This window comes from Bos indicus x Bos taurus, chromosome 26 (assembly GCF_003369695.1).
Source record: "Bos indicus x Bos taurus breed Angus x Brahman F1 hybrid chromosome 26, Bos_hybrid_MaternalHap_v2.0, whole genome shotgun sequence".
In the NCBI taxonomy this organism is placed as follows: Eukaryota; Metazoa; Chordata; class Mammalia; order Artiodactyla; family Bovidae; genus Bos; species Bos indicus x Bos taurus.
Genome location: NC_040101.1, coordinates 35,487,701 through 35,510,789, shown reverse-complemented (window position 1 = coordinate 35,510,789; position 23,089 = coordinate 35,487,701). Strand labels below are relative to the sequence as shown.

The 23,089-nt window shown below is 37.6% G+C and overlaps 2 protein-coding genes across 9 annotated transcripts in view; both read left to right on the top strand.

Moving 5' to 3' along the window:
- The window catches only part of TBC1D12 (TBC1 domain family member 12), a 119,493-nt gene extending 105,736 nt beyond the window's left edge, over nucleotides 1-13,757 (top strand). For 7 of the 8 annotated variants that reach the window (XM_027529260.1, XM_027529257.1, XM_027529258.1 and 4 more), the window contains 7 exons: nucleotides 2,343-2,423; nucleotides 4,707-4,795; nucleotides 5,678-5,749; nucleotides 8,065-8,193; nucleotides 8,452-8,561; nucleotides 10,763-11,021; nucleotides 11,895-13,757. In XM_027529260.1, coding sequence (XP_027385061.1) covers nucleotides 2,343-2,423; nucleotides 4,707-4,795; nucleotides 5,678-5,749; nucleotides 8,065-8,193; nucleotides 8,452-8,561; nucleotides 10,763-11,021; nucleotides 11,895-11,963 — 809 coding nt within the window. In that variant the 3' untranslated portion in view covers nucleotides 11,964-13,757. Of the gene's footprint in view, nucleotides 1-2,342; nucleotides 2,424-4,706; nucleotides 4,796-5,677; nucleotides 5,750-8,064; nucleotides 8,194-8,451; nucleotides 8,562-10,762; nucleotides 11,022-11,894 lie in introns of those variants that run through there. The other variant, XM_027529259.1, reaches the window with a different exon arrangement.
- A 5,493-nt stretch (nucleotides 13,758-19,250) lies between these two features.
- HELLS (helicase, lymphoid specific) overlaps nucleotides 19,251-23,089 on the top strand; it is a 41,760-nt gene continuing 37,921 nt past the window's right edge. Inside the window, exons 1-2 of the mRNA XM_027528885.1 lie at nucleotides 19,251-19,431; nucleotides 19,899-20,020. Coding sequence (XP_027384686.1) covers nucleotides 19,401-19,431; nucleotides 19,899-20,020 — 153 coding nt within the window. The 5' untranslated portion in view covers nucleotides 19,251-19,400. The remainder of the gene's footprint in view (nucleotides 19,432-19,898; nucleotides 20,021-23,089) is intronic.

Here is a 23,089-nt window from a genome sequence, read left to right as displayed (position 1 = left end):
CCTAATTAAAAGCTTCTGCACAACAAAGGAAACTATAAGCAAGGTGAAAAGACAGCCTTCAGAATGGGAGAAAATAATTGCAAATGAAGCAACTGACAAAGAATTAATCTCAAAAATATACAAGTAACTCCTGCAGCTCAGTTCCAGAAAAATAAATGACCGAATCAAAAAGTAGGCCAAAGAACTAAACAGACATTTCTCCAAAGAAGACATACAGATGGCTAACACATGAAAAGATGCTCAACATCACTCATTATCAGAGAAATGCAAATCAAAACCACAATAAGGTATCATTTCACGCCAGTCAGAATGGCTGCTATCCAAAAGTCCAATAAATGCTAGACAGGGTGTGGAGAAAAGGGAACCCTCTTACACTGTTGGTGGGAATGCAAACTAGTACAGCCACTATGGAGAACAGTGTGGAGATTCCTTAAAAAACTGGAAATAGAACTGCCATGCGACCCAGCAATCCCACTGCTGGGCATACACACCGAGGAAACCAGAATTGAAAGAGACACGCGTACCCCAGTGTTCATCACAGCACTGTTTATAATAGCCAGGGTCCATCAGCAGATGAATGGATAGAAAGCTGTGGTACATATACACAACGGAGTATTACTCAGCCATTAAAAAGACTACATTTGAATCAGTTCTAATGAGGTGGATGAAACTGGAGCCTATTATACAGAGTGAAGTAAGCCAGAAAGAAAAACACCAATACAGCATACTAATGCATATATATGGAATTTAGAAAGATGGTAATGATAACCCTGTATGTGAGACAGCAAAAGAGACAAAGATGTATAGAACAGTCTTTTGGACTCTATGGGAGAGGGTGAGGGTGGGATGATTTGGGAGAATAGCATTGAAACATGTATATTATCATATGTGAAAAAAATTGCCAGTCCAGGTTCGATGCATGATACAGGATGCTCAGGGCATCATGCTCATGCTCATCCTCCTGACCCAGAGGGATGGAATGGGGAGGGATGTAGGAGGGGGGGTTCAGGATAGGGATTTCATGAACACCTGTGGCAGATTCATGTTGATGTATGGCAAGACCAATACAATAGTGTAAAGTAATTAGCCTCCAATTAAAATAAATACATTGATATTAAAAAAAATTTTTTTTAATTTCTTCTTTCCAAACCATGAGTAGTAAATACATTAAAAAAAAAAGATTAATTGATGCAAAATATGTTCTTGGTATTTGGGGCAGTATTATATAAATTTTGATATTTGGGCAAGAAATACTTTCTGCTGTTTTGTCATTGAAATTTACTATTTTTATGTAAATTTTAACATTTGTAGTGGTTAGTTAGAAAGTAGAAACAATTAGAATTTGAGAGTTGAAAATTTTTCAATTTCTTTTGTTCTTGAAACTTTAATGAGATCCTGTATATGAAAGCACAGAGTAATAGTCTCAAAAAGTGATTGGGCAGTTGAAGTAAAAACATAGGGGTTGAGATTTTTGTATGTAGGCCTGGCGAAATCTGTGAAGTTTGGTAGCTTTGAATAGCTTGTTAGCCTTATCATAATATCATAATAGAGATATGGTATCATAGCAATTTCATAATAGAGAAAACAATTTTAAGAGAAGGAAAGCAAGAACCAGCATTTGTATTTATTGAGGATCTATATGGTGTCAGGAGCTTAATGTAAATTGCCTTACTTAATCATGGGTTTTCTGGATGGCTCAGCAGGTAAAGAATCTACCTGCAATGCAGGAGACTCAGGAGATGTGGATTTGATCCCTGGGTGGGGAAGATCCCCTGGAGGAGAGCATGGCAACCCACTGTAGTATTCTTGCCAGGAAAATCCCACGGACAGAGGAGCCTGGCTGGCTGTGGTCCATGGGGTCACAAAGAGTCAGACACAACTGAAGCATTGGAGCACACACACACACAACCCCTTGAGTAGGTGTTACTTTTCTCCAGTTTACTGATGAAGACAGCCTAGTTCCAGAGTGATCAAGTACCTTTCTTGAAGTCTCACAGGTAGTATGTGGCAGAGCTGGAATTTGAATCTAGGTCTGACTGACTCAGAAAATCATATTTCTGCTATTCCACAGTGATATTCCTTTAGCAGAAGCATCTTTTCCAGCCTCTTAACATTCATTCTATATGGTAGCTATTTGGCTGAGCACTCTGCAGTATTTTATCTTTCTGGTTGTGTAATGAATAGTTTTGATAGAATCAAGTACTTCAATTTACCACATTTTTGATACCTGCCACATAAGAGAAATCTGATGATATTTTATCTTTATTTTTGAGTAAAAATAGATATATGTGGATAAATTTCTTTCTTATTATTTATGAATTTTTATTCTTGTTTTTCCCCAGAACTTTATGAAATCTTCCTCTCAAGAGCAAAGGAACGGTGGAAAAGTTTCAGTGAAACAAGTTCAGAGAATGATGTAGAAGGTGGGCTATTTTTGTTGTTAATAGAAATTTCTCAAAATCCAGGTGCTGAGATGAGTGTGATTTTTTACAATATGCCAGGAACTGCAATAATTCTTTACATACATTATCTCCTTTAATGTTAATAACCCTTTAAATAGATGTTATTATACTGAATGATATAAGAGGAAACTGAGGCTCAGAATAGTTAACTTGGGAACAGTTAAGCTGTGATGTAAACCCAGGTTGTTGGACTCCAGAGTCCAGTTTTTAATCACAACAGTAAAAGTAATGGGGTGCAGTATTTTTAGGCCACCTCTTACTTAAAAGATTGATGATGTTTACAGCTCGCTTGTGACCTCCCCTAAAGAGGAAGCATGCTCTTCTCTCTTATGCTGTTGGATTATCATTTCAATTTAGTCACTAACTGAGCTAGGTTTGGCAGGATTGCAGCTTTAGATAGACTTAGTTCATCCTGGGTTTCAAATTTGCTGAAGGAAAGAACCACAGGCTCCCTGCTTTAATCAGACATTCTCCCAAGGGCCATGTGCCTATGGATGATTTCATTATGTCTTTCCAGCCTGGCCTTCTGCACTACACTGAACCCTGCAAAAGTCCCACAGAGGAAAACCAGATATACATTCAGGCTTCTCCAAATCAGTCTTATTGGGCCATGAAAAGCTCTTCTGCATTCTTTCCTCAAGCAGAGTACCTTCATCTCTGGCAGGCTCAGTCCTGAGCCCGTTCCCACACTTGGCGGATGCCCCTAGGAATAAAAGTAGCCACTGGTATCCACTTACCTGGGAAAGGCAAGGCAAGACTCTTCTCTTTCTGAGATTTAAAACCTTTACAACTCTCGGTGCTCACAATTCTCTTATGCCTTTTTTTTTTCCCTTTCTTTTCTGGCCACACCACATGGCTTGTGGGATTTTAGTTCCTTGACCAGGGACAGAACCCAGGTCCTCATCAATGAGAGTGCAGAATCCTAACCACTGGATCACCAGGGAATTTCCTCTTATGCCTTTTTAAAACATATGGTATTTGAAATCTGTTTTTTCCTAGTAGTTATTGCAGGAGTAGTAGTCTTTCCCCTCCCTTTTATAAAACCTAGAAACAGAAATCTTTTACCATAAAACTTTGTGATAAATGTATAGATTCTTTCTTCATATTCAGTTCAGTTCAGTCGCTCAGTCGTGTCCGACTCTTTGTGACCCCATGAACCGCAGCACACCAGGCCTCTCTGTCCATCACCTTTCCCAGAGTCCACCCAAATCCTTGTCCATTGAGTCGGTGATGCCATCCAACCATCTCATCCTCTCTCGTCCCCTTCTCCTGCCTTCAATCTTTCCCAGCATCAGGGTCTTTTCAAATGAGTCAGCTCTTCACATCAGGTAGCCAAAGTATTGGAGTTTCAGCTTGAACATCAGTCCTTCCAATGAACACCCAGGACTGATCTCCTTTAGGATGGACTGGTTGGATCTCCTTGCAGTCCAAGGGACTCTCAAGAGTCTTCTCCAACACCACAGTTCAACAGCATCGATTCTTCGGTGCTCAGCTTTCTTCACAGTCCAACTCGCACATCCATACATGACCACTGGAAAAACCATAGCCTTGACTAGACGGACCTTTGTTGACAAAGTTATGTCTGTGCTTTTTAATATGCTGTCTAGGTTGGTCATAACTTTCCTTCCAAGGAGTAAGCGTCTTTTAATTTCATGGCTGCAGTCACCATCTGTAGTGATTTTGGAGCCCAGAAAAATAAAGTCAGCCACTGTTTCCCCATCTATTTCCCATGTAGTGGTGGGACTGGATGCCATGATCTTCGTTTTCTGAATGTTGAGCTTTTAGCCAACTTTTTCACTCTCCTCTTTCACTTTCATCAAGAGGCTTTATATTTCCTCTTCACTTTCTGCCATAAGGGTGGTGTCATCTGCATATCTGAGATTATTGATATTTCTCCCGGCAATCTTGATTCCAGCTTGTGTTTCTTCCAGCCCAGTGTTTCTCATGATGTACTCTGCATATTAAATAAGTAGGGTGACAATATACAGCCTTGACGTACTCCTTTACCTATTTGGAACCAGTCTGTTGTTCCATGTCCAGTTCTAACTGTTGCTTCCTGACCTGCATACAGGTTTAAGGCTATAAGTTCCAGGAAAAGCTGTGATGTTTCTTTAAAGTTATTGATTATTCAGCTTTTAACTTTCCTTAAGTAACATACATGGTGTGTGTGATCATTCTGTGTTTACAAGACTGATCTTGGTATAATGAGTAATCATTTCAGTTTTATCTACCTGGCAAATGCAGGTGTATCTGTTGCTGATCGAGAGGCCAGTCTAGAATTAATTAAGTTGGACATATCCCGTACATTTCCATCTCTCTACATCTTTCAGAAGGTAAGGGTATCTCAACTAGCTTGTAGCAACTATTTTTTTTTAATCCAAAGGAACAAATTCTCTAGATGCATAGCTATTATTTTTTAAAAGCATAACTATAAAAATTGGATGCCTTTATATAAAAAAGGCAAAACTAGTAGGAAAATAGTAAAGGCATTTCTGTTATTTTATTCCACTGACTGAATGCATTGCAGTTAGAATAGCACACAAAGGTACTTGATGAGTTTTCCCTGAAGTGAATTTCTTTGTCTAGTTTCTATTCTGTAAAATATCTGAATTTTAACATTTTTGCCTAGTAAATTGGTAAACTATAAGGAAGTTTGCTCCAAAACTTAATTTTTTTTTCAGAATTATTGAAATAGGAAGGTTTGTTTTTTGTGCAGAGATTATTATGAAATTGCTTACATTTTATGAGGAGAGTAACGATTACATTTTATATGTATATATGACAAGTCTTTATTCAGGGAATTCTTCTCTATGTCGACAAAGTGAGATTGAACGTTTTACCATTAAGATTAAAATTTGTAATTATTAATAAACTTAATTTTGCGTCTTCATGGTTTTCTTTTGCTGAAATTGTATTATATCAAATGAAAGAATCTGTGTTCATTATAAATTTATTGTGCTAACTTTAGATGTCTTTAAAATTGCATACAACTCTATAGTTTGTATCCATCCATCAAGTAAGTATATTTGACTATTTTGGTTTTCCACAATTAAATATTTTTACCCATACTTTAGAACATATCTTTGCAGAGTGATTAAGTATACTGACTAAAACTAGTCATTTAGGAAATACAAAGTTAATTAACATGTTTTTTGAGAATTAACTTAGAAACAATTATTTGTATAGTTTGACATTTCATTTTTCTCTTCTCTAAGGGTGGCCCATATCATGATGTCTTACATAGCATATTAGGGGCATATACATGTTACCGACCGGATGTTGGTTATGTAAGTATGTGTTTCAATCTGTCTTTTGAATATAAACAGTCTCTCTGTCTTATCTCATAGTAGCTTATGTTGTATTAGCTCTCACATGTCTGTATCTGTATGGTTTTTTTCTTGGTCCTGTCAGCTTATTCTGAGAGGAATTTTCCCTTTCCTGCCAGAGGCTTGTGAAACTGATTACCTGCTTTCTTGGAGAGCAGCTGGGGATTTGACCATTCAATTTGTAAACTTTTATTTATTATCCATCCTGTGTTGCCTTCTCCCCTTTTCCCTGACTCTCCTTTTCCTGACTGTCTCTTTAGAGGTAAACCTCTTATGTTCATCTGGGTTGAGGAAAGGTAGGTAGGTACCTGTACATACAGAGTAGAGGAGAGGATTTGCTCCTTTTACACATTTTTAACCAATCCAAGTTTTAGTCCTTCCTCTCAATTTTAGAGGTGCCTGATAACTTTAGTTCTTGAGCCTTCCAGAATTTGTGGCTGAATTGGCTTGCTGCTGACTGGCTTTCTCCTCGGCACATATTTTAGTCTCAATATTCCCTGTATAGTTAAAATTTCCAAAGTGCTATTGACATCTTTTATCTACTGTCTATATTATTTTCCATTTTCTTTTTTGTTCTTCTAGGTTAATACTTATCATTTTATTTACTGTTATCTTAGTTGGATTTGGAAGGGAAGGGGACAAAGAAAAATGTGTGTTCAACTTGTCATGTTTTACTGGAAATCATAAAACCTTCATTTTCTTGCCTTTGTATTAAAATAGAAACATTTTAGAGATTTCACAATAGGGTGGCTGTCTGATACAACTTACCCTATTTTGTTGCATGTTCATTTGTACATTTGTTTATTCATCCATTCACTCAACAAATATGTACTGTGTGCTTATGGCTATATGCCAGGCTTTGTTCTAGGTATTTTATTCAGCTCTGTGAACAAAAGAAAGATTCCTTTTTGTCTCTTATAATTTAGATGGAGACAGACAATAAACAACAACAAATAAGTAAATCACATGTTATATTAAAAGGTGATAAGTATTATAGAAAAAGCATGACATGGCTTGGGGAGAAAGTAAAGTTTGGGCATGGGGTAGGTTGTAGTATTAAAGCTGTCCTTATGAAGAAACCTCAGATATGCAGATGACACCACCCTTATGGCAGAAAGTGAAGAGGAACTAAAAAGCCTCCTGATGAAGGTGAAAGTGGAGAGTGAAAAAGTTGGCTTAAAGCTCAACATTCAGAAAACGAAGATCATGGCATCTGGTCCCATCACTTCATGGGAAATAGATGGGGAAACAGTGGAAACAGTGTCAGACTTTATTTTTCTGGGCTCCCAAATCACTGCAGATGGTGATTGCAGCCATGAAATTAAAAGACGCTTACTCCTTGGAAGGAAAGTTATGACCAACCTAGATAGCATATTCAAAAGCAGAGACATTACTTTGCCAACAAAGGTCCGTCTAGTCAAGGCTATGGTTTTTCCTGTGGTCATGTACAGATGTGAAAGTTGGACTGTGAAGAAGGCTGAGCGCCGAAGAACTGATGCTTTTGAACTGTGGTGTTGGAGAAGACTCTTGAGAGTCCCTTGGACTGCAAGGAGATCCAACCAGTCCATTCTGAAGGAGATCGGCCCTGGGATTTCTTTGGAAGGAATGATGCTAAAGCTGAAACTCCAGTACTTTGGCCACCTCATGCGAAGAGTTGACTCTTGGAAAGGACTCTGATGCTGGGAGGGATTGGGGCAAGAGGAGAAGGGGACGACAGAGGATGAGATGGCTGGATGGCATCACTGACTCGATGGACATGAGTCTGAGTGAACTCCAGGAGTTGGTGATGGACAAGGAGGCCTGGTGTGCTGCGATTCATGGGGTCGCAAAGAGTGGGACACGACTGAGCGACTGATCTGATCTGATCTGATCTTATGAAGAAAGTAAAATTTAAACAGAGAATCTCTTTTGGTCATGTGTTCTATAATAGAATCATAAAAACATTACATAACCCCTTCATATTTTTTTAAGTTGACATTCATTTAAATTTTTTCATTATAAGTTTCATCATAAAGGATTTAATTTTTAGCACTTATTAAATATTGATATTTTAAAATAAAACTTTTATTTTAAAACTGTATGTGCTCAGTTGCTCAGTCGTGTCTGACTCTTTGTGACCCCATGGTCTGTAGCCCGCCAGGCTCCTCTGTCCCTGGAATTTTTCAGGCAGGCATTCTGGAGTGAGTTGCCATTTCCTACTCCAGGGGATCTTCCTGATTCAGAGATTGAACCTGTGTGTCTTGCGTCTCCTGCATTAATTTCTCTTCCCTTTGAAGGTCCAAGGGATGTCCTTCATAGCAGCAGTTCTCATTCTCAACTTGGAAGAAGCAGATGCCTTCATTGCATTTGCAAATCTCCTGAATAAGCCATGCCAGTTAGCCTTTTTTCGTGTGGATCACAGCATGGTATGAACATTTAGAATGAATTGTTTTTCTTTGTCAGTTTCTATAGTCTGATTGCCCTTACAGAGTAAAATACAGTAATCAGAAGACCAAGGTGATCTAAAATAAGCCTTTCATTGAATTACAGTTTTATGAATGCTTGATGAAAACACTCAGAAAGAGGTGCTAAGCAAGATTTTCTATTAACTTATGAGTAAGGATTTAATTTCTCAATTTCTCGAGTATACTCTTAAATAATTTTGTTGAAATTTCTATCTTTAGATGTTGAAATATTTTGCAACGTTTGAAGTATTTTTTGAAGAAAATCTCTCCAAACTATTTCTTCATTTCAAATCTTATAGTCTTACACCAGACATATACTTGATAGACTGGTAAGTTATAGAATATAGTAATTAAAAGGAAACAGAGTAAAACTTTTTGCCTAAAGTAAATCTGATGCACAGGATCATACATATAAGAAAAACTCTTCTCTTATGTATAAAGAAACCCTCACATTTTTGTTGGGAGGCATTTGATTAAGAATGTGAACTCTGGTTTGAAATCAGAATCCCTGTTTTTTGTATTTCAATTTCCAAACTATAAAATGGGAATAATAATATCTCTATCCTGAGTTGTTTTGAGAGTGTTTTACATGGATTATCTCACTCAATGCCAGGTACATACTAAGCTCTGAGAAAGAATTAGTTTGCTATTCCTTTAATATTCTTAACATACAAGGGTTTATGATAGTTATGATAGGTTTTCTTTACTGAGAGCTTTGTTTTTTCCAAGGCCTTATCCAGTTTTCTGACCAAGTATTGATGCCTTATTTAAGTGCTAATGCCTTTTTTTAACTTTACAATTCTAGCTCTTGTATTCTAACTTGGAAGGTTTGCGTAGGACTCTGCTGAACAGTAGCAGTAGATTATTTAGACGGGGGTGAATTTTGCCCAAGAGATAGAGCAGTCGATCTTAAGATAGATTGTTAAGAGTACATATGAAATATTTAAATCTTAAATCCTAATCATTAAAAATCAGTGGGTTTCATATAAGTGATAAGATTTAATATAGATAATGGCATTGATCAGCTATCTTTATGGTTGTTTGAGGTTTTTTCTACTTAGACTTTAAAAAAAAGACTAAGTTATTTTTCAACGTATTCTCCTGTTCCCATTAGGAACATTAGAGTTCCTTTGGGTAGGACCTAAGATCATGGGGAGAAGGGTTTTCTATTACGGGACCTGAAGGACCAAGATCAAATACTAAATCTGTAAAGAAGGTGGTAAAACTGCTCAGTTGTCCATCTTAAGAACTGTGAACATGAGCCAAAACAGGATCACAACTGATAAAGGGAGCAGGATGAAATTAATACTGAGTGAGTACTGTATACTAGAAACTGCTTTGGCACTTCTAATACCCTTTCACATTTTGAACAGTGAGTTAGTATTCTCTGTACTACCAATAGTATGCTTTAGGTTTTCTGGAGGTTTTTTTTTTTTTTTTGGCCGGGCCTTACAGCTTTTAGAATATTAGTTCTCTGACTAGGGATAGAACCCAAGCCCTCTGCAGTGGAAACCAGACTTCTAACCACTGGACTGTGAGGGAATTCCCTCTGCTTTCTGTTATGCAATTAAATATGTGTTTATAATTTAAGAAGTAGTCATGAATTTTTGTTTCATTCCATTGAGCTTGTAACATACAAAGCCCAGAACCAATGGTGCAAGAAAAAAGAGGAATAAGTAAGTGGCAGTGCTAATGAGGATTTATTTCATTTTTTGGCGGAAGAGCCTTTAGTTAGTTGCCTTGCTTATGTTTCATCAGCAGTATCTCAGATAAAGTTTGTGTAAAAAATGTGTACCTTCTTTGCCAAGGTAACATCAAGAGAAGTTCTCTAGCATTTTCGCCCCCTACTTCCTCAACTACAGTGCTACTCCAAAGTACTACTGAATAAAGACATGATCAAACATTATCAGAAAGGATGGGAAAAACCTTTGGTGATTCTATTGGAAGGTACACATGCTCCCAAAGAAGTAGTAAGTAAAGTTTGGTGAACGGAAAAACAGTAGGTATTTGTGAAGAGGAAGAAAAGGAGAGAAGTCAGGCTTTATGGTTTTGTATTTAGGCTAATATAAGGTACTTGACCTCATACGGTAATAAGTAACTTTTACTGAGCATTTCTTATGTGCCATTCACTATTCTAAACACTTTACATTTAGGTAATTTTATTATCTTTGTTTACTAATGAGCAGACTGAGGCACAGCAAGGTTAAGTATCTTACTCAGGGTACATAATCAATAAACTGCAAATCTAAGATTCAAACTCAGGTACACTGGTTTCAGTGTCCATACCCTTAACCATGAGGTTATTCTGCCACTGTAGTTTGTATTAGGCTGTATCGCTGCATAAGATTGTAAATTCACATACTTCTGTTATTTATTACTTAATTTTCCACTACTCAAGTTGAGGGAAGGAGCCATATCTTATTTGCCTTTTCAGCCCTAATTTAAGCACTTCTTTTTATATAGAGATGCTTAATGAGTGACTGAATAAATGAATGAAAAATTTTAATGACTTTTTCCCCCCTAATTTTAGGATCTTCACACTCTATAGCAAATCACTACCACTTGATCTGGCCTGTCGAGTATGGGATGTATTTTGCAGAGATGGGGAGGAATTTTTATTTAGGACTGGATTAGGAATCCTCCGATTATATGAAGATATTCTTCTACAGATGGACTTTATTCACATAGCACAGTTTCTAACTAAATTGCCAGAAGATATCACATCAGAAAAACTGTTCAGCTGTATTGCAGCCATTCAGATGCAGAATAGTACCAAAAAATGGACTCAGGTAGAGTGACATTTTCCTACTTCTAACAGATGTACTAAAAGTTTGTTTTTAATTAAAAAAAAAAAGTTAACTATTTGTCAAATGGTAGTGCTTAAGTTTAAAAAAAAGCTTTAAAAATAATTTTTGACTTTGAAAAAAATATTGCTTCTCTTTCACCTCTCCAGACCTATGGCTTTATTTTTTATGTAAGTCCAGTAATATTTTGAGTTTAGTGAAGTGCAGCCTACAATAGTCATGTATTTGCCAGGGTAATTATATAAGCACCTTGGTAGTTCAAATAGACAACAATTGTATTAAATACCTGAATGTGTACTAAGGGTTTGCAATAAAAAGAATGTAATGTATGATTCTGACTTTTTAGATGCTTAATCTTGTTAGGGAAGCAAATATATTGACAGTCTAAAGTTATATGACATAAAAAATAGTGTTAACACTTGCTTCATGAATGATGGACAGTAGGCATAAGTTCACAGTTTTATTGCTTATGAAAATGAAAATATAAGAATATTGGTCCAGTCAATGTAAGGCAAAAACCACTATATTATAAAGTAATTAGCCTCCAATTAAAATAAATAAATTAAAAAAATAAATATTGGGAAAATGCAAAAAAAAAAAAAAAATGAATATTGGTCCAGGAAATGTTTTGTTACCTAATAGTAATTTTATAATATTGGAAAGTGATGAAAACTGGAATCTAACTGTCTATCATAAAATTGGGTTGAAACAAACAAGAGGATTTGAGAATGACTCTTTCAGAGAGCAAAGTTATGTATGCTAAAGCTTTTTCATGTTAATAAATTATAGATTTTAAAATCTCTTTAATCTGCATGGTTGTTGTTTTTAGCATTAATATTTACTTTATATAATTTCCAGGTCTTTTCATCTGTGATGAAGGATATTAAAGAAGGAGACAAGAATAATAGTCCAGCTCTGAAAAGCTAACCTTCAAAATTAACAAAATAATTGCAATATAATAAATGTTGTTTGATAAAAGTTTTCATTTCCTATGTAAAAAGCATTGTAGAAAATGCTGAAGAAAGCTAAAAGAATCAAGACATGGAAAACTACTGATTTTGAATTCCATGGGGCTGAAGTAAATGAGTAACCCATTGACAGTATTAATTTAAAAAGTATTTTATAGGGAGAGCCATTTTACAAAGGAGAAAATTTAAATGGCTAGTTCATACTCCGTAATATGGAGTGAATAGTTTAATGCAATACATTTTTTAATAGCTTTGGATATAGTTCAAAATTTTTACATCTTTTCTTTAACTATTAGCATAAAGGCACTTTGGAGGTCAGAACAGGCTATTTAAATACTACTTTAACTTCTAAAATACTATTTGAAATAAACGCCTTAGTACAGATATTATCTCCAGTTCCAAACATTTGAAGATATTATAGACCAATAATAAGCAACTTTGATTGTAAAGTGTTTATGTCACTGATGTTGTTTATATTCATTCCCACGTTGGGGCAAATTTGGGTTATTTGGGAACTGGAAATATTGGTAGGAGATTGTTTAGCACTTATGTAAGTGTTTTCCACAGTATCATGTCTGTCTGTTTTTGAAAGGAAATTGTTTCTTTTTTTCAAGGAATTTCTGTCACTCAGAGGAATTTAGCTTTTCTGTTTCTAGTCTAAGAAATTGTTCATCTAGTAATTTAAGAAAGCTAACTGGTAGAAGAAAATTTCTTTGCACTTTAATGGACTGAAGACTTTTTGGAGGGAGTAAGTCCATAAATATAAATGAGGTTTTTCACTGGTAAGAGTAAAAAGTAATGAATTCTGAGAGTTCTTAAATAGCATGCTACTTGGCAAGACTTTAAGTTTGTTAGTTAAAATTTTTTCGCTGTCTGTAGAAACAAAATTTGTTAATTCCAGTTTGAATTTTGAAACAACATGTAGCCAAGTCCGTGACTTGTAAAACCCTGTGTATAATTTTCTAATCAATGGAAATGAGAGTAAAAGAAAAATTTAATTTTTTTCTAATGAGTTTAATTTTGATGATATAGTGGATAAAGGAATGATTAATTATTGGTAACCTGACATTAAATTTATTATGATGTTTGATTCTTGAGCTTAAAATAAATCACTTTATTATTATTGATATCTATATAACATGGTATTTGGTTAATACACTTATAGTGTGCTTTTATGTTGCACTTTGGTTTGAAACAACACTTAAGCACACTATTTCTGTTAGTGGTATATAGTCTTCAAACTAACAAGTCTGAGAACTTTGTTAGTGTAGTGACTGCCTCTTTAGGAATATGGGACCAGATGGTACCCATGTATTTTTACCCCATGGGTCATTCTAGCCTAGGGACCACTAATGGAGCCCTCAGAAGTTAACTCCTGTCATAGGAGCTTTCTTAGTGGAAACTAGTAGTGTAATAAAATATTGAGGGAGTACTCAGGGTCTTAATAGGTTTTAGAATGACATGTTAACTCTGGTAACTACTTCCTTGGTATTGGTGGCCCTGATAGAGGGAACGAAACCCCTGGCAGTAATCTCATTGAGGTTGTACTACCTGCCAAAATTTAATCTTACTTTTGTGTATTTGTTTCCTAAGTTGGGCCTACGTTACTGTATTTCTTTTTCTCATTTTTATTATTGTACAGTTTCTTTACCTTTCAAGTATAAATGTGTATATAAAATGTAAATACAAGGAATTTACTAAAATCCACTATTAACAATTACTGTGTAAATAAAACTTATAAGCAGAGTAATTACTTGAAATGAGTCTTCATTATTTGGGGGATATTTAACTACATGTGGAGATAAAAAGGGAATAAACTCTTCTTCCAGATTTCTCTTCCTGAGGATGACTGGGCCTTTTGGCTTTTGAGATTGCCAGTACTGGTAGTGAGAAAGTTGTATCTTCCTTAAACCTCTTATACAGGCATTATAGAGTTACTCGTTATTCACATGGTCAGTGTATGGCAGTTTTTTGGGTAAAGTATATTTTCAATTAAAAAATAACTTGCCTGGGAGAGATGTGGAAGGGAGGTTTAAAAGGGACGGGACATATGTATACCTGTGGCTGATTTATGTTGATGATGGCAGAACCCATCACAATATTGTAAAGTAATCATCTTCCAATTAAAAATAAAACTAAAAAAATAACTTTCCTAAAAACCTCAAGATAATGTGAAATTGAATATGATGTTTTGTCTGTCTAATCAATATTTCTCTCATTGTCCTTTTAGCCCTGGTCTGCATTGTATTGTTTAAATGCTACTGGAAGACTCCAGTAACTAGCATAGCTTTCTAAAATCAGAACACATAGTTTTTGCTGATTTCTTTTGCAGTGATGACCTTCATATAATGTTATTGATTTGAGTATACACACACACACACACACATATATATATATAAGCAGAGTGTGTGTGTGTGTGTGTATATATATATGTATATATGCATACTTTAATTGAGGTATAGTTGATATACAGTGTTATGTTAGTTTCTGGTGTACAACAATATGATTCAATTCAATTATATATATATTCTTGCTTTCTGTTGAACAACTAAGGATTGAGGAAAATTTCTTCCCCTCTGACACCACCCAGGAAAACTAACTCACCAAGATGACTGAAACCCTCACCTTAAGTACTATCTTCAGCTGAAAACCAAAGATGTTAGGAGTATGGTTTGAGACTTCAAAGGGGAAGCAATTGACATGGAGATGAAAAGCAAATGTTTGGTAAACAGATGTTTGCTGGGCCTTGCAGAACAGTGAGTGGACTCTGATCTCTCTCGGCCCTGCAGAGTTTTCCCCACCTCACCTAGTCTATATTCTTAGTTCTATTACAGAATAGACCCTCTATCAAAATTCTTTTTTGGCAGATAAGGGGGCAGTAACAAGAAAAACTTACTGAGTCTTCTGTTTCTTAAAAATAATTAGCCTAATTTAACCTTCACACCAAAAAGACACATTTTGGGGTGACAAATTTTGCTTTCCTACAGTGCTGGTGGCTCAGCTGTAAAGAATTCACCTGCAGTGCAGGGGCCGCAGGAGACATGGTTTGATCCCTGGGTCAGGAAGATTCCCTGGAGGAGGGCATGGCAACCCACTTCAATATTCCTGCTTGGAGAAGCCTGGCAGGCTGCAGTGCATAGGGTAGCAAAGTCGGACACAACCAACTGAACATGCATGCACGCACAGTGCTAAAACCATTTATTTGGACTTCACTGTTTGACAACATGTGAAAGTCACCCAGTCATGTACCACTCTTTGTGACCCCAAGGACTATAGAGTCCATGGAATTCTCCAGGCCAGAATACTGGAGTGGGTACCTTTCCCTTCCCCAGGGGATCTCCCCAACCCAGGGATCGAACCCAGGTCTCTCGCATTGCAGGCAGATTCTTTACCAGCTGAGCCACCAGGGATGCCCAAGAATACAGGAGGGGGCAGCCTATCCGTTCTCCTGTGGATCTTCCCAACCGAGGAAACGAACCGGGGTCTCCTGCGTTACAGGTGGATTCTTTACCAACTGAGCTATCAGGGAAGCTATCACAACATGCAAAGATGAAAATTATATCATGTTTTTAAACGATTAAAAACTTTCTTTTTTTAATTTCAGGGAAATTAGCCCCTTCAGAGAGAGAAGAAAACCTTGCCCTTTAAAAAAACTGTTTGCTAGAAATACAAACCAAAACTGCAATGAGGTATGAATGGCCATTATCAAAAAGTCTACAAATAATAAATCTGGAGAGGATATGGGTAAAGGGTACCCTCTTACACTGTTGGTGAGAATGTAAACTGGTATAGCCATTACAGAGAACAGTAGAGAAATCCCTTGAAAAACTAGGAATAAAGATACCATGTGATCCAGCAACCCTACTCCTGGGCATATATTCTGAAATGATGAAAACTCAAATTTGAAAAGATATATGCACCCCAGTGTTCATAGCAACACTGTTTACACTAGGCTAGACATGGAAGCAATCTAAGTGTCCGTCGACAGATGAATGGATAGAGAATGTGTTATGCGTGCATGCATACACACAAACACATCAGCTATGACAAAGAATGAATGCCATTAGTAGTGTTGACTTAAAAAATGCACCACTTGAGAACTGTGAGTTAAGTTCTATTTGGGGCAAAATGAGGACTGCAGCCTGCGAGACAGCACCTTAGCAGATAGTTCTGAGAAACTGCTTCAAAGAGGCAGGGGAGAAAGGTCAGTATACATATGGTTTTTGGTGAAAAGAATATATGCAATCAAGCACATATTTTTCCAGAAGGTTTCTACAATCTCATGAAGCCTTTCCTAGTCAAAAGGAACAGTCATCACCATGAAGGATTTTAATGTTTTTCTAGATATGAGAATTGGGCTCGTAAACTCAGCTCTTAGAATATCTATCTGAAGACCTGTCCTGCCAATTTTTCCCTGAGTACAGAGTGCATTTCTGTTCTCCACTCTGAGCTCCTTCAATGGGTGTTGAAAGTCAGCAGCTACAGCAGCACATGATTTCATCCTTTGTAGAGGTAGATGGCAAGCACCCATGGAAAGTGCCAATTTGTTGTTGACAGCACCAAGATGGATGGACCTAGAGATTATCGTACTAAGTGAAGTAGGTCAGAAGACAAATACATGATACCACTTATATGTGGAATCTAAAAAATGATGCAAATGAACTTACAAAAAAAATAGAATCAGACATAGAAAGCAAACTTAAGGTTACCAAAGGGGGAAGAAGAGTTTAACAGATAAACACTGCTGCTGCTGCTAAGTCGCTTCAGTTGTGCCCGACTCTATGCGACCCCATAGACGGCAGCGCACTAGGCTGCCCCGTCCCTGGGATTCTCCAGGCAAGAACACTGGAGTGGGTTGCCATTTCCTTCTCCAATGCATGAAAGTGAAAAGTGAAAGTGAAGTCGCTCAGTCATGTCTGACTCTTAGCGACTCCAGGGACTGCAGCCCACCAGGCTCCTCCGCCCATGGGATTTTCCAGGCAAGAATACTGGAGTGGGGTGCCATTGCCTTCTATATATAAAATAGAAAACCCACACAATTTCATGGCTGCACTCACTGTCTGCAGTGATTCTGGAGCCCAAAAAAAATCTGTTGCTGCTTCCACTTTTTCCCCATCTATTTCCTATGAAATGATGGGACTAAATGCTATGATCTTAGTTTTTTGAATGCTGAGTTTTAAGCCCGATTTTTCACTCTCCTCTTTCACTCTCATCAAGAGGCTCTTCGGTTCTTCTTCACTTTCTGCCATTAGAGTGGTACCACCTGAGGTTGTTGATATTTCTCCCGACAATCTTGATTCCAGCTTGTGATTCATCCAGCTGGGCATTTCGCATGATATACTCTGCATAGAAGTTAAATAAGCAGTGTGCCAATATACAGCCTTGTTGTACTCCTTTCCCAATTTTGAATCAGTTCATTGTTCCATGTAAGGTTCTAACTGTTGCTTCTTGACCTGCATATAAGTTTCTTAGGAGACAGGTAAGGTGGTCTGGTATTTCCATCTCTTTAAGAATTTTCCACAGTTTTTTGTGATCCACAGTCAAAGGCTTTAGCATAGTCAATGAAGCATAAGTTTTTTTGGAATCCCCTTGCTTTCTCTATGATCCACTGAATGTTGGCAATTTGATCTCTGGTTCCTCTATCTTTTCTAATCCCAGCTTGTACATCTGGAAGTTCGCAGCACAGTGACAAACGTGTCAGGAGATATACCAGTGCAAACAGTGTCAGGTGTGGGACCAGATATTAGATGAAATTTCTGTCTTTTGAAAATCAGATGAAATTGTTTGAATTCCATCCTATTTGTGTTTGGATAAATCGGCCCCATTTGATCTCTGGGGAATTAGAAGGGAAGTTATTGGCCTTGAGCTGATCACTGAAGCTTGCAGAGCAGACTACAAGGAACAAAGTAGGGAAGAGCAACAGATGAAGTAAAGTTTTGGGTAGGTTGGCCACAATTGAGTTCTAAAGAGAGAACAAGAAAAGACTCAGCACATTAGGGGAAAACCCTGTAAAAAGTAGTGTTTGAAAAATTAGGAAAAGAAATTTTGGAATTGATTTTAGGTTGAAAATCTTAGTAATGTGAGACTGACTGATAGCTATTGTCCTTGATTAGAAAAGGTAGGATTTAAGAGTAATTATTAATGGAGGTTATTATTTATCTTAATGCAATCTGAATTGGCTTTCAAAAGACTTGGGTTTGGCTACTATTTTATCACAAAATGACTGTAAGCTTGTGGCTAAGTTAATTTATCCTCTGGCAGCATGTTTTCCCACCTATAATGTAGGAATAAAAACAATCTTCTCTGCTAATCTCAGTGTTAACAAAGGTTGCTGAAGATGGTTATAGTGCATTGTAGACCCTTAAGTTTTGTACAATTACAATTAGTAAAGGAGTTGGGAGTCTGAAGTCTATGGGGTCGCAAAGAGTCGGACACGACTGAAGCGGCGCAGCAGCAGCAGCATAGCATGGGAGTCAGAAATGGAGGAAACAGATGGTTACAAGGCAGGTATACCGTAAATTCTGAGGCTGGGGCGGGGGTGGCACAAGAACTTGTTAAAAGGGACTGCAGGCAAGAAAGTGTGGGACTGAAGACTGAAGTAAAAACCAGGGGCCAGAAGAGCCCAGCTCCTCCCTTCAGGCACTTTCTCTAATTACTGAACCTCTACTGAATTCCTGAACCTTATGTCTTTTCTACTGGCCACTCCGCTAGGTTTATCACTGCATTATCCCCCTTATCCTGAAACAACGTTCTAAAAAGAACTCTATCATCATACTATCTCTCCTATTCCAGCCACAAAAGAGCCCTCTTCTGGGTCACTTCGGGGAATTTTCATTCAAAATGTTAACTGCGGATGGTGGCCAAAGTTGGCAATATGTATTTCTCACATCTTCACCTGGATACTCGGTACCTCTTTCTACCTAAAGGATCATCCGCGGGCGGGGTTTAAATCACATCAGCCAGTGTGTGAAGGTGCCTTTCAAACTGTTCAGTGTTGCTTAAGCCTGCATAGTGAGGCATTATCGTCAGTTACGTAAGGAAACAGGGCCGTTCGCTAGACAAACTCGCCCAGCATCACAAAGCTAAAGGCTAACTTCTGCAGCAGAATCCATCTACCTCAAGCCCGAGGTCCCCATAAAACGCTTACCGTCGCCCAAGTTGATTCTGACGAAAACCAAACTCCGCCAAATCTCGCGCCTCTGGGACTCGGGGGCGGGGTGGGGAACACGAAGCATCGCGAGATGACGGCGTTTTCCCGCGAAGGAGAAGCGCGCGTTTTTCTCTGGCTGGGCGCTTGGCCGGGAGACTAGGACAGGGGAGCGGCGAGTGAGGATTTAGCGTGCGGCATTGCAGGCACTGTGAGGAGGGCACCCGGTTCCGGAGTGTGTGTCCAGCCATGCCGGCGCAACGCCCCGCGAACAGCGGCGGTGAGTGAGGAGAACTTGCCTCCCAACGCGGGCTGCGGCGTCCGGGGCGGGGGTGGGGGAGCGGCATGGAGACTGCAGCCGAACTTTTGCGGGGAGAGCTGACCCCGGGCAGAGCTTGAGGAGGAAAGGAGGTTTCCCCTTTCTGTGGAGAGTGGGTAGGGGACACCTGAAATTGCGTGTGTTTGCATAGTGCAGGAGATTTTACACAGGAGACCTGCGTTTTCCTGCACATCCCCAGTTGTAAACTGGGGTCCGGGCTACTACTAGTTGACATAGTGAAGACCTAGGAGGTCTCTGAGAGGTAATGCTGGCGTCCCCCCTGGGTCTTCAACTTTTGCGTCAAATGCATCTGGGAAGGCGACAAGGGTTGTTTAATAAGGACGTGGAGTAATTTGTCCTTTTTTAAAACTGCAATTTAAAAGCCCTGTCCCCCCACCCCCCTCCCCACCCCCCGCCTCCCCTTCCAGGGCCCCTATCTCCAGATGTGGTTGAACAGCCGGAGACTGCCGTGATTACCCCAGCCATGCTAGAGGAGGAAGAACAGCTTGAGGCTGCTGGGCTAGAGAGAGAGCGGAAGATGCTAGAAAAGGTAATTTAGGCATCAAGTTCATCGTCGTTAAGTAGTAACCTGATGCGTCCTCGGGGGTGTGGTTTGTGTGCTTCAGTTTACTAGTCTTTTTTTTTTAATCAACTTTTAAACGTGCTGCTTTTATCGATGCTACTTTTGGGAAAGCTTTGCACGAGCTTGGAATCATGCTTCTATCAGTTATAGTCTTGGTCTGGAAAGTGTCCTCATCTCTCTTAAGTTAGCATTTCAAATTACTTGTTCAGCCATAATAATAATTCTTCCAAAGTCGGTAATGAATTTTTTCAGTGTTCTTTTTCCACCTAAGTAATCAACTTGCTTCTGCTTTCTTTTCCATTGTACATTTTCATTGACATTGCCCTTGAGCTTTTCTTATTTTGAAGACTACTAAAAGCAGTTTTTAACCTCTTGAAAAGCTTCAGTTTTTAAATATATTTAACTCCAATACTGTCCCACCCCGTTGCTTACCTGCCAGCTCTTAATGTGCTCCCTACTGAGTGATTTCTTGTAATAATTTATTTAGCCCTCCCAGTATTACGATTATATCAATACTTTTGATATCTCCAGTTAAATATGATGAGGCTGAGGCAACTGGGGGTCGTGTCACACACTAGTGAACTCAAATTTGACTGCTTCCAGAGTTTTTTTTAACATACCTCACTAAGGACATTAATACTGAATTCACATCCTGTAATTATAAAACTACTTAAATTGGGGAGTAGTGTACTCCAAAGGCAAGTAATACATTAGTTGGTTCCCTCCTATTTTATATCAGTAATGATTCTTTTGTTAGCCTTGTTAACACCTCATGATCATTTACTGTCAGTCACTGTTCTAAATGCTGTACATGTATTTGACTCATTGAATTCTCAACTATTCTATCATGTAGATACTACTATTAACTCATTATTACTATTAAACCTAATAGTTTAATTATTAGTATAAATTATTTTATTAAAATATTCTATAAGGTAGGTTCTGTTTTCATTCTGTGTTACAGATGAGGAAACTGAGGCACCTAGAGGTTGCCTGGGGTCCCACAGCTAGTAAATGGCAGAGCAGAGATGGTAATGTAGGCCCTGTGGTTTCAGATTCACACTTTTTAACCATGTTGCAATACTTTCACTCCAGTAAATTCTAGTTCCGTTGTTACTGATCATCTGTAGTTAACCATAATTGGTTAAGGTAATAAGTTTATAAATTTTAATAGAATTGGGAGGTCAACCGTAAACCACTTTTACTCATTCTGTGAATTCCCATAGTACTCTGTTACACAGTATTATCATTACTTACTTTCTCACTTTGTTTCTTGAGGGCACATCACATTGTTTTTTTTTTGTACACTGTGCACTTGGCAGATAATAGGATAATAAATGTCTGTTGAATTTATAACTAAAGTAAAAGAATATTTTATAATATATTACAAAACATATATGACTATATAGATAGAATATACTTTGTGGCTATTGTAACAAGGTGAATTGTAAAGGATGAATCCTGGAGCACAGTCCAGAGTAGAATCAACTTCAGAGATGGCAAGAACGATAAACCCTTAATTTTGAGTAGTGTAGTTCAGTTTTATAACCCATGAAGATTGTTGGATAAGGAAATGCTATTCGAAGAAAGGTAGGTATAATAAAGATACATTTCAAAAATGCTTTAATAGGGACTTACCTGGTGGTCCAGTGATTTAACGATTACCTGGTGGTCCACTTTCAATGTAGGGGGTGTGGGCTCAATCCCAAACTGGGAACTAAATTTCTACAGGCCCTGCAGTGCAGCCAAAAATTTTTAAAAAGTAAAAAACAGTTTTAAAAAGATTTGTCAAAATTTATAGAACCGTAAACATTTGCTGATTAAACTGGGAGTTAATTTCTCCTTTTAGTGAAATTTTTAAGCTTTTGAACACTTTGTCATTTTAAGATGTTTTTGGAATTGTTAACACTTGAGGGATAGGTATGGTACAGCTAGCTTTTCTTTAGAAGTTATGCATCATAGAACTTAAAATAGCAATTTTTAAATTCATTTTTCAGATTGTCCATGAATAAAGCTCTTTTCAGTCCCGTTGGTACAAGGGTGAAAGACTGTGGTTCATTGTTATCAATGTCTTTTTATTAACAGGTATTGAAAGAATTTTTTACTTTTTGTCCTTGACATAAATTATTCTTACCTCAGTGACTATCGAGAAAATTCCAGTATGTCTCTTATAGGTCTTTGGAGTTAAAAAAAATTCAGCATACAAAAGTAATGATTCCTTTTAGGAGAATACAGTATTTATGGGCATATATTTAGAAGTACTTAAGAGAGGAAGAACTAGCTTAAGTTCTTAATGAGAAGCATTTGCTTTGGTTTAGGAGATTGGAAGGTTTGTGAAGAGCCTGGAGAATGATTTTGATATTCATTTGCTACAGTTATTTTCTTTGACTCTTCACCTGCATTTCCTTTTGAAAGAAGTCATTGTTAGTCTAGAAGTCTTTAGAGTAGCCTTAATGTCCCTGTAGTGGGGGGAAGGGAAAGGTAAGAGTTGTGAGGGTTCTTGGAAAGGTAAAAGGAAAACAGCTCATATTGTGTAGACTGAAATAGAACCCCCTCTGCAAAAAGAAAAAGAAAAAAAAAAATTCTGGGCTTGGGAGAGGTGATGGGACAGACAGTGAAGAATTTATGCTCATGGTATCCATTGGCATACTCTTATTACCCATCAAGAGAAACTTACCACCAGGCACTCAGTACTTTCCACAGATGAAGTTATGATTTACTTTAGTATAACAAATAACAAATTAAGAAAGAGGAATGATAGATGAGAAGATTTACTACAAAATTATTTTGAAATATGGAAGACTGGGTTTAAAGGTTAACCATTGGCATAGTCTAAGTATATTATAAATTATTGTTCCATGATGGCATGTTAAAGGTTTAATTACTTTTAAAATGTATGCTAATTTTTTCTGAACAAGACTTAAAGCAGCAGATAAGCACAAAGGATTTTAACTAAAATATACAAAGTTAAATATAGTTATTTTTATAAAAATCAAGTAATTTCATTTCATTTATAATATCCATTGCATTCAGTGA